At 42.4% G+C, this 12,321-nt stretch overlaps 1 protein-coding gene across 4 annotated transcripts in view; it reads left to right on the forward strand.

Moving 5' to 3' along the window:
* Positions 1–12,321, forward strand: part of LOC121579153 (glutamate receptor 1-like) — a 91,437-nt gene that overhangs the window by 38,295 nt on the left and 40,821 nt on the right. For all 4 annotated transcript variants that reach the window (XM_041893484.2, XM_041893485.2, XM_045224239.1 and 1 more), the window contains exon 4: positions 11,777–11,964. In XM_041893484.2, coding sequence (XP_041749418.1) covers positions 11,777–11,964 — 188 coding nt within the window. The remainder of the gene's footprint in view (positions 1–11,776; positions 11,965–12,321) is intronic.

Here is a 12,321-nt window from a genome sequence, read left to right on the forward strand (position 1 = left end):
TCTCCTCTTTCACACATTTCTGGAACTTTGGCTACCAACTTTGTGCCTTTGTGCATGACCTCTAGATGCTTTTTCAGGTTTAATGTGGTGTTTCTGGACCAAGAGATCAACGCTGCCTTAGCAGAGTTTGCATTTGACAAAAATGTTGTTCTCTTTCTCCTCGATTAACTCAACATAATGAGAACATTTCATGTTAAAAGCATAGTGTGTGAGTTTCCATAACCTTGCCAACAGACAAAAGGAGCTGTGAACGGATCTGTGGTTCACCAATCAGGGCCTTGATGGGCTTGGCAACAGCAACAAGGTGTGACGTGTAATGAAAAACATTTTTGGGGAGAATAACATTTCTATGGGACCATCAGGCCTGACAACTGATACACAGAAATGTTCTTGCAGCGTTCCTATGAAACATGTCTAGAACATTCATATCTTATATTCTGAGAACGTGGCAACCATGTTCTGTGTATGTTTGATGTGACGTTGATGGAATATTCTCCTAACCCTCGGAAAACTGGACACATTAATGTTCTTGCAACGTCCCATAAAACGCGTCTAGAACATGAATGTTGTATATTCTGAAAACATTACCATGAAGGAAAGGGAATGTTCTCCTAACTTTAACACCAAAACATTTTTAAAAGGCCGTTAGAAGGTTTTTGTTAACATAGATAGAATGTTCCCCTAACTAATGGAAAACTGGACGCTCAAACATTAGGGGAAAATTACGATAACATTACAAAAATGTTGTCTCTCCTTAGAATTGTTAGCTGGGATGCTGCTCAGTGGGTGATAAAGCTGGTTTGCTCTCTGGTGTGAGACGATTCCACAGCTGCTGAGACAAGCTCTCTGTGCCTGTACAGAGATGGCAGGAAGTGTATTGCAAGGCCAGCAGAGGCAGTTTAAAAATTGGATCCGACACACTGTTTTAATTAACATGAAATGCCCTTTGCAGCCTCACTGTTACATCTAACAACCCTACTTTTGTCATCTGTTGCGTAATCCATGTCGCCACTAATATTAGAAAAATGTAACTTTATCTGTTTCTATATATACGACTAGTGATGGGAAACCAAATTGTGCCGAAAAACGGTTCACTACTCAGCGCTTTTAATACAATGCACATCAGTGAAATCTGCTGGTCAGGAATAAATATCGGCATGTTTTATATTTATATTTTTAAAAAATCTGCATTCATTAAAACTTTTGTGGCGCAATGGATTGGTGTGAGCTTTAATAAAGAAAATGTAGTTTGAATGTGGGGTTCACATCCTGCTGGACTTCTTTGCCTTCCGGTTCACTATTTTCTCAAAAACTGTGCATCCGTGGTATTATTTAGGATGCTGAAGACAAACCATTACCATAGGCTTTACTAAATAAAACAGATTATTTGAACAACAATGTCCAGATAGTGTGGTTTCAAATAAAATAATTTTCCAAATTTAGCCAGGATTCAATCCCTTGCCTATGGTGTCTGGATGATTCCTAATCCTCGACCCTATCTGCTGGGCTACCGTTCAGGAACAACAGCGGAAGCTTCGGACGTCATGTGATCACGTGATAATGGTACTCCACAGGGCGAGAATCTCACTCACCACTGCTCCACAGGCTGAGCCACCTGTCAAGTGAAAGTAAGTGATGAATATCTAGAGTTTGCAAGCGGTGTCCAGCAGAGGTCGATGTTTTGAAAGACTATCTAGAGAAAGTTTGGAAGTAGTGTCCAGCACAGGTCGATGTTTTGAAAGCCACAGTGGGATCAAACAGACCTTTGTGCGTCATTTATCACGTGTAACTGCCGGTCAACTTTTGAATTTAATTTAACTTAAATTAAACTTTTTTTAACTCGCTTTGACATATTAACAAACAACTTTGGATCCATAATTTGATCATTACATATAACAACTAGAGCTGTTTAAATTGAAATTGGTTCTCTTAAGATTCAGTACTAGTGTTATGTGATTTGAAGATATATTATTTTGCCATGTGGCTCTATGCCCTGAGCTATCTTTCCACCTGTCAAGCAGGTGACATTTCTAGATAAAAACAGAAAGCTTCCAGCAGAAGTCTGCGCTCTCTGTCCAGCAGTTCCTACACGTGTCAGATGGTAGTGTGACGTCCGAAGATGCAAACGTCATCAATCACGTGGTATTGTTACGTTGATACAAGCATCGGTACTTTTCTATCAGATCAGAGTGCCTTGAAAATGTAAGACAAGCTTCCAAGTTTTTGATATCACGCGTCCCATCAATACTCTATAACATATGATGCTGAGCACAGGAGGTTGGTGGCACCTTAATTGGGGAGGATGGGCTCGTGGTAATGACTGGAGCGGAATAGGTGGAATGGTATGAAATACATCAAACACATGGTCTCCAGCTGTTTGATGCCATTCCATTTGCTCCGGTCCAGACATTATTATGAGCCGTTCTCCCCTCAGCAGCCTCCAGTGATGCTAAGGTATGGTGTGCCCCATCACTACTCTATACTATAAAGTATGACGCTAAGGTATGGTGTGCCCCATCACTACTCTGTACTATAAAGTATGACGCTAAGGTATGGTGTGTCCCATCACTACTCTATACTATAAAGTATGACGCTAAGGTATGGTGTGTCCCATCACTACTCTATACTATAAAGTATGACGCTAAGGTATGGTGTGTCCCATCACTACTCTATACTATAAAGTATGACGCTAAGGTATGGTGTGCCCCATCACTACTCTATACTATAAAGTATGACGCTAAGGTATGGTGTGCCCCATCACTACTCTATACTATAAAGTATGACGCTAAGGTATGGTGTGTCCCATCACTACTCTATACTATAAAGTATGACGCTAAGGTATGGTGTGTCCCATCACTACTCTATACTATAAAGTATGACGCTAAGGTATGGTGTGTCCCATCACTACTCTATACTATAAAGTATGACGCTAAGGTATGGTGTGTCCCATCACTACTCTACACTATAAAGTATGACGCTAAGTTATGGTGTGTCCCATCACTACTCTATACTATAAAGTATGACGCTAAGGTATGGTGTGTCCCATCACTACTCTATACTATAAAGTATGACGCTAAGGTATGGTGTGTCCCATCACTACTCTATACTATAAAGTATTACGCTAAGGTATGGTGTGTCCCATCACTACTCTATACTATAAAGTGTGACGCTAAGGTATGGTGTGTCCCATCACTACTCTATACTATAAAGTATGACGCTAAGGTATGGTGTGTCCCATCACTACTCTATACTATAAAGTATGACGCTAAGGTATGGTGTGCCCCATCACTACTCTATACTATAAAGTATGACGCTAAGGTATGGTGTGTTCCATCACTACTCTATACTATAAAGTATGACGCTAAGGTATGGTGTGTCCCATCACTACTCTACACTATAAAGTATGACGCTAAGGTATGGTGTGTTCCATCACTACTCTATACTATAAAGTATGACTCTAAGGTATGGTGTGTCCCATCACTACTCTATACTATAAAGTATGACGCTAAGGTATGGTGTGTCCCATCACCACTCTATACTATAAAGTATGACGCTAAGGTATGGTGTGTCCCATCACTACTCTATACTATAAAGTATTACGCTAAGGTATGGTGTGTCCCATCACTACTCTATACTATAAAGTATGACGCTAAGGTATGGTGTGTCCCATCACTACTCTATACTATAAAGTATGACGCTAAGGTATGGTGTGTCCCATCACTACTCTATACTATAAAGTATGACGCTAAGGTATGGTGTGCCCCATCACTACTCTATACTATAAAGTATGACGCTAAGGTATGGTGTGCCCCATCACTACTCTATACTATAAAGTATGACGCTAAGGTATGGTGTGTCCCATCACTACTCTATACTATAAAGTATGACGCTAAGGTATGGTGTGTCCCATCACTACTCTATACTATAAAGTATGACGCTAAGGTATGGTGTGTCCCATCACTACTCTATACTATAAAGTATGACGCTAAGGTATGGTGTGCCCCATCACTACTCTATACTATAAAGTATGACGCTAAGGTATGGTGTGTCCCATCACTACTCTACACTATAAAGTATGACGCTAAGGTATGGTGTGCCCCATCACTACTCTATACTATAAAGTATGACGCTAAGGTATGGTGTGCCCCATCACTACTCTATACTATAAAGTATGACGCTAAGGTATGGTGTGTCCCATCACTACTCTGCACTATAAAGTATGACGCTAAGGTATGGTGTGTCCCATCACTACTCTATAACGTATGATGTGTATCCTACTTACCTGATGAAATATTACGTTATTTATCAGGTGGGTCATTTGCAGGTCAGAGCTGAGGATGCCAGGGTGGTGTGTTTAAATTGCATCGGGAAACTTTTTGTTTTAGATGTTTTGTTGTTGCTGCTCAGCAGTGGCGCTTTGTTGGAGGCTGTCTGTGTTGGTCAGAAATGTGCTTTGAAGATAGCCACACTCTGGCCCTGAGGTGAAGGCAGAATGGGAGCCTCTTTTGAACGACAGAATTTTGCTGACCTTTGCTGCTACTGCACATTTGACACACAAGTAAAGTGCTTACGGCACAGAAGATCATGGCACTATGGTGTCTTCATTTATTAATTTGAAATGAAAGTGCTTTCATCTTGTTCTGAAGACATTGTCCAAAGAGTACAGGACACCTACCGGTACGTACAGTATCGTACTGTAGAGCGCTGCTGTCTGAACCGTTGTTGTCTGTCTTGAAGAAATGCCTGTCTTGCACAATGCATCTACAGTAGGAGTTCATTGAGGCAAGGCATTCAGGTCATGGGTAGCACACACTAAAACTGAACACTTTCATCAAGGTCAGAACTATCCAATTTACAGTTTGATCATGAATAAGGATCTTTCCCCAGTACTTATGGTTCAACTCTAGCTGAGCCCGGCATGCAAGCTTTTGTGGAGGATACATGTATTCAAAAAGCAGTGTTCTTTAAACATCTGTCAGAGAAGTGGATTTCTCACTTCCCGAGGCTGTTGTTAGGATCATTGTTAGAGAATGCTCAGAGGAAGCACTGTCATTTATCAATGCGGACATATCACTGTACTGTACATTCACAGTAATGATGAATCTGTTGCTACTCCGTATCATTAATTACACCTAACCATGTTTCTATTATGTTTCAATGCTTTTATCAGTAAAACATTACCCGTTGTAGGATTAATTACTTGGGAAAGTAATATTACATGTTGCTTCACAAATGTAACTTTACAATATTACTTTTTGAGGAAAGTACCGCGTTATATTTAAGCAATAAGGCACAAGTGGGTGTGGTATATGGGCAATATATCACGGCTAACGGCTGTGCTTAGGCAGGAAGCAACGCCTGGATACAGCCCTTAGCTGTGGTATATTGGCCATATAGCACAAACTCCCGAGGTGCCTTATTGCTATTATAAAACTGGTTACCAACGCAATTAGAACAGTAAATAGTAATTTTTTGTCATACCCGTGGTATACGGTCTGATATACCACGGCTTTCAGCCAATCAGCATTCAGGGCTCCAACCACCTGCTTTATAATACTCGTTATATTACTTTCCGTTACTTTCATGAAAAAAAATCTAAATCTCACCGTTTGTTTGACTGTTGGAGGAAGCACGGCAAGCCGCACACACTCAACCAAAGATAGTCTACTAACCAACTCAGGTTTGATCACTAGTGTCTCCTTTCATCTGAGGCGCTGCTTTCCTGTGCTAGTCTACAAGTTATGTGCCGTATATGGGCTGCTTAATTAGCCATATACAGTATACTGTAAGCCAAACATCTGTACAGATTTCTAATATTTTTCATTCAAAATCTTTCTCTCGAGTCGCCAGTTCTGGTTATAGACCGCACATGCACGGACCCATAGAGTTGTATAGAGGGCACACTTGCCACTAGACGGGGAAAGCCCTCTTATGGGCTTTTCTATCACAGAAGCGATCAATGGCAAAGATCAGAGGTGCGCCCTCTATATATTTCAATGGACAGCAGCTGTCATGACATTTCTCCAAACAGCCTTTCTCCGCTCGCTCGAGAACTAAATGAGGAAAACAAGTTGAAATCGATCATGGAAACACGCGCCCGGTAGAGATATGATTCTGAAAGTAACACATGCATTGTTTGACAAAGTAACTGCAATAATATTACCCAATTCTGGGAAAAAGTAACTAATCTGATTACATGACGCAGAACTTTTGTAACACTTTACCCCACATTACTGTGTGTGTACAATATACCAAAAACAATGTCTCAGAAGAGAAGATCCTTATTTTCATGGTAATACTTTTGTTACAAAACACAATGACAATTATAAACAGAAAGCCACACTAGACAGAAACCCCAAGCCTCACTCCCTCCACCAGATCGACTTATCATTAAACATATGGAGGAACTTAAATCTGAGGGATTTTACAGTGCCTTCAGAAAGTAGTCATACCCCTTGACTTATTCCACATTTTGTTATGTTACAGCCTGAATTCAAAATTGATTAAATAAAACAATTTCTCACCCATCTACACACAATGCCCCATAATGACAAAGTTTAAACATGTTTTTATACTTTTTTTGCAAATGTATTGAAAATGAAATACAGAAATATATCATTTAAATAATTTACACCCCTTTGCTATGAAACTCCAAATTGAGCTCATGTGCATCCAATTTCCTTTGATCATTCTTGAGGTGTCACTACAACTTGATTGGAGTCCACCTCAAATCAAATCAAATGTTATTTGTCACATACACGTGTTTAGCAGATGTTATTGTGGATGTAGTGAAATGCTTGTGCTTCTAGCTCCGACAGTGCAGTAATATCTAACAATTTCACAACATATACCCAATACACACAAATCTAGTAAGGAATGGAATTTAAGAATATATACATATATGGACAAGGAATGACAGAGCGGCATGGACTAAGATACAGTAGAATATTATAGAATACAGTATATACATATGAGATGAGTAGTGCAAGATATGTAAACATTATTAAAGTGACTAGTGTTCCATTTCTTAAAGTGGCCAGTGATTTCAATAGGCAGCATCAGCCTCTAATGTGCTAGTGATGGCTATTTAAAAGTCTGATGGCCTTGAGATAGAAGCTGTTTTTCATTCTATCGGTCCCAGCTTTGATGCACCTGTACTGACCTCGCCTTCTGGATGATAGCGGGGTGAACAGTGGCTCGGGTGGTTGATGTCCTTGATGATCTTTTTGGCCTTCCTGTGACATCGGGTGCTGTAGGTGTCTTGGAGGGCGGGTAGTTTGCCCCTGGTAATGCGTTCGGCAGACCGCACCACCCTCTGGAGAGCCCTGCGGTTGCCGTACCAGGCGGTGATACAGCCCGACAGGATGCTCTCCATTGTGCATCTGTAACAGTTAGTGAGGGTTTTAGGTGGCAAGACACATTTCTTCAGCCTCCTGAGGTTGAAGAGGCTCTATTGCGCTTTCTTCACCACACTGTCTGTGTGGGTGGACCATTTCAGTTTGTCAGTGATGTGTACGCCAAGGAACTTGAAGCTTTCTCCCTTCTCCACTGTGGTCCCGTCGATGTGGATAGGGGGGTGCACCCTCTGCTGTTTCCTGAAGTCCACGATCATCTCCTTTGTTTTGTTGACATTGAGTGAGAGGTTATTTTCCTGGCACCACACTCCCAGAGCCCTCACCTCCTCCCTGTAGGCGGTCTCGTCATTGTTGGTAATCAAGCCTACTACTGTTGTGTCGTCTGCAAACTTGATGATTGAGTTGGAGGCGTGCTTGGCCACGCAGTCATGGGTGAACAGGGAGTACAGGAGGGGGCTGAGCACGCACCCTTGTGGGGCCCCAGTGTTGAGGATCAGCGAAGTGGAGATGTTGTTTCCTACCTTCACCACCTGGGGGCGACCCAGGACCCAGTTGCGCAGGGCGGGGTTCAGACCCAGGGCCTCAAGCTTGATGATGAGCTTGGAGGGTACTATGGTGTTGAATGCTGAGCTATTGTCAATGAACAGCATTCTTACATAGGTATTCCTCTTGTCCAGATGGGATAGCGCAGTGTGCAGTGTGATGGCGATTGCATCGTCTGTGGATCTATTTGGGCGGTAAGCAAAATGAAGTGGGTCTAGGATGACAGGTAAGGTAGAGGTGATATGATCCTTGACTAGTCTCTCAAAGCACTTCATGATGACAGAGATGAGTGCTACGGGGCGATAGTCATTTAGTTCAGTTACCTGGAACAATGGTGGCCATCTTGAAGCATGTGGGAACAGCAGACTGGGAAAGGGAGATATTGAATATGTCCGTAAACACACCAGCCAGCTGGTCTGCGCATGCTCTGAGGACTCAGGGCCGGCATCCCTAGCCGAGAAGGTGTTTAGCTTGTCTGGAAGCGAGAAGTCGGTGTCGGCGACGTGGCTGGTTTTCCTTTTGTAGTCTGTGATTGTCTGTAGACCCTGCCACATACATCTTGTGTCTGCGCCGTTGAATTGCGACTCCACTTTGTCTCTATACTGATGTTTTGCCAGTTGAATTGCCTTGCGGAGTGAGTAGCTACACTGTTTGTATTCTGCCATATTCCCAGTCACCTTGTCATGGTTAAATGCGGTGGTTCGCGCTTTCAGTTTTGTGTGAATGCTGCCATCTATCCACGGTTTCTGGTTATGGTAGGTTTTAATAATCACAGTTGGCACAACATCACCTATACACTTCCTGATAAACTCAGTCACAGTTTCAGTGTATTCGTCTAAATTATTTTCGCAAGCTACCCTCCTGTATGTACAGTGAGGGAAAAAAGTATTTGATCCCCTGCTGATTTTGTACGTTTGCCCACTGACAAAGAAATGATCAGTCTATAATTTTTATGGTAGGTTTATTTGAACAGTGAGAGACAGAATAACAACAACAAAAAATCCAGAAAAACACATGTCAAAAATGTTATAAATTGATTTGCATTTTAATGAGGGAAATAAGTATTTCACCCCCTCTCAATCAGAAATATTTCTGGCTCCCAGGTGTCTTTTATACAGGTAACGAGCTGAGATTAGGAGCACACTCTTAAAGGGAGTGCTCCTAATCTCAGCTTGTTACCTGAATAAAAGACACCTGTCCACAGAAGCAATCAATCAGATTCCAAACTCTCCACCATGGCCAAGACCAAAGAGCTCTCCAAGGATGTCAGGGACAAGATTATTCGTATTCCTGGTCATAATGCTGGTGAGTAACCGCCGCTCTGATATCCAATAGTTTTTCCCGGCTGTATGTGATGATACAAAACACTTTCTGAGTTAATAATATAAAAAATAATACATAAAAAAAACTAAATACCGCAAAGTTTCCTAAGAGCTAGTCGCATAGGCCGCCATCCTCGTCGGCGCCAGGTACATTCTGTGGTAAATTCAATTGTTTGGACAGAAAAAAAACACACCTGTCTGTATAAGGTCCCACAGTTGACAGCGCATGTCAGAGCAGAAACTATACCATGAAGTCCAAGGAACCGTCCGTAGATCTCAGAGATAGAATTGTGATGAGGCATACATCTGGGGAAGGGTATAAAACAATTTCTAGAGTGTTTCCAAGTGCACAAACTGAGCAACCGGGCAAGAAGGACCTTGGTCAGAGAGGTTGACCAAGAACCCAATGACCACTCTGACAGAACTACAGAGTTCCTTGGCTGAGATGGGAAAACCTGCCAGATGTCTCTACAGCACTTTACCAATCTGGGCTTTATGGGAGAGTGGCCAGACAGAACAAGAATGTGAATGTCCTTGAGTGGCCCAGCCAAAGCTCAGACTTTAATCCCATTGAAAATCTGTGGAAAGACTTGAAGATTGCTGTTCACCGCCACTCCCCATCTAATTTAACAGAGCTTGAAAAAATCTGCAAGGAAGAATGGGAGAAAATACCCAAATCCAGATGTGCAAAGCTGATACAGACATACCCAACACAACTCAAAGCTGTAATCGCTGCCAAAGGTGCTTCCACAAAGTATTGACTCAGGTGTGTGAATGCTTATGTAAATGAGATATTTCTGTATTTCATTTTCAATAAATTAGCAAACATTTCTAAAAACAAGTTTTCACTTTGTCATTATCGGGTATTGTGTGTAGATGAGTGAGAAAAATATTGATTTAATCAATTTTGAATTCAGGCTGTAACACTACAAAGTGTGGAATGTCAAGGAGTATGAATACTTTCTGAATGCCCCTGTATATGGGGGAATATTGATGAGCCTGGGTTATGGATACGGGGAAGGAATGCCATTAATTCAGATGGTTCAGCTACATTCACACGTCACCCGTCTAAGTTCTAAGTCGTGTTTCTCAAAGAGAGAAGAGAGGCGAGGAAGGAAGGGGGAGAGGGGGGTCACTGAAGAAGTTCTCTCCACTTCAAAGATCCTTCTCACTATGATCACCCCAGACTCCAGATTGACTCAGTGCGAAAATACTCATCATTTCCATTTCCAGTGTTGAAAGGGGGGGGGGGACCAAATGCTACATTTGGTGGTTTTCAAACTCAGGGCCCTTGGGAAAGCAGATATGAAGCAGCACATTTACTTTGGCTGAGGAGAATACACTGGCATGCAGGCAGTAGCACCTCAGCCTGGCTGTCACAGTTTTAGGTGTGGTGACAGTGATTTCAGGTGACTGGCGTGAAAACAACCGGAGCAGCTCTGCCTCGCACACAGTCTTCTGTGTAGCTCGTGATATCCTCTGTTCTCTTTATGCAGTGGCACTGTGATAAACAAACCACTCATGATCAAAAACCAATACGCCTTTATAATACCCGTTTATTTACGAATCTGCCTTTTAAAGGAAAGAGGACACACGTGTACTATAGAAGCTGAGAGTAGAGGAAATAATCTGAGGCTACACTGTATACGTTCAGTCAACTCAAGTGGTTCTGTAAGTCACAACGTCATTGTGGCTTTTCCCATACAGCAGGTGAAGCCAAGAAAGGAGGCGTAAAGAAAGGTGGTGTAAAGAAAGGTGGTGTAAAGAAAGGTGGTGTAAAGAAAGGTGGTGTAAAGAAATGAGGTGTAAAGAAAGGAGGTGTAAAGAAAGGAGGCGTAAAGGACATTTTAGTGACTTACAAAGGATCAAAAGAAAAGTTAATATTAAGATCACTTTATTCGTCAATTGTACACAAGGTCCAGCCGAAATGAGACTACTGCCTTATCCCAACCTCCAAAACACACACATACAGTACATATACAGGTTGGCTCAGGGGACTGTTACATACATATAGAGGCTGAAGAGGTTGGATCAGGGGACTGTTACATACGTATAGATGCTGGAGAGGTTGGATCAGGGGACTGTTACATACATATAGATGCTGGAGAGGTTGGATCAGGGGAGTGTTACATATGTATAGATGCTGGAGAGGTTGGATCAGGGGAGTGTTACATACGTATAGATGCTGGAGCAGGGGACTGTTACATACATATAGAGACTGGAGCAGGGGACTGCCACATTGGGCGCACATGGAGCAATTGTTGTGGGGGGTTAAGTGCCTTGCTAAAGGGGAACAACGGCAGGCAATGGCATCTAGGATTTGATACCAGCAACCCTCTGTTGCTAGCTCACTTCCTGACACATTTCTTTTCCATGTCAGACCCAGGATTCAAACTGGCAACCCTCCGGCTGCGGGCTCGCCTCTCTAACCGTTAGGCTACCTGCCACCCCGGCACCTAAGCGTGGTTTACTTTACCTAAGTAAAGTACCGAAATGTGGTATACCATCAAATATGCCCAGTCTAATTAGCCTGTACCTTCGGTGTTTGTCTTGTAGGCCTGACAGTGCTGCAGAAGATTCTGGACACGGCAGCAGAGAAGATGTGGCAGGTGACATCAGTGAACCTGGACAGCGGTATGGATCAGGCGGCCTTCCTGAAAGTGGTTCAGGACCTAGAGAAGAAGAAGGAATACAACATCATCCTGGACTGTGAGCTGGAGAGACTCAACCTGATACTCAACCTGGTAAATAACATCAGATTGATGGACAGTCCAGTAGTGAAAAAGGGGGAAGGTGACTATTGAGAACTTAATGAATGAAGAGATGGTCTGTAAACAAGACAGATTAGTTCAGTAATTGGATGGGATGGGTTCACTCCGACAAGAAGTCCATTGCAGCTAGAGTAACAACATAACCCTTCCTCCTCTCACTGAGTTGTTCAACTCAAACTAACAAAGGTTCAGTTACAAGGGTTAAGTCTGAACACTGTGTGATGTTGTTCTAGTGTCTCTGTTCTATACTGGGCTAGTCTTTGGGGACAGTGGAGGGAGGTCTGTAATGAAGACAAAGATAGATGTGTATGACTTAGATTCCATGCTGCT

This window comes from Coregonus clupeaformis, chromosome 13 (assembly GCF_020615455.1).
Source record: "Coregonus clupeaformis isolate EN_2021a chromosome 13, ASM2061545v1, whole genome shotgun sequence".
NCBI lineage: Eukaryota > Metazoa > Chordata > Actinopteri > Salmoniformes > Salmonidae > Coregonus > Coregonus clupeaformis.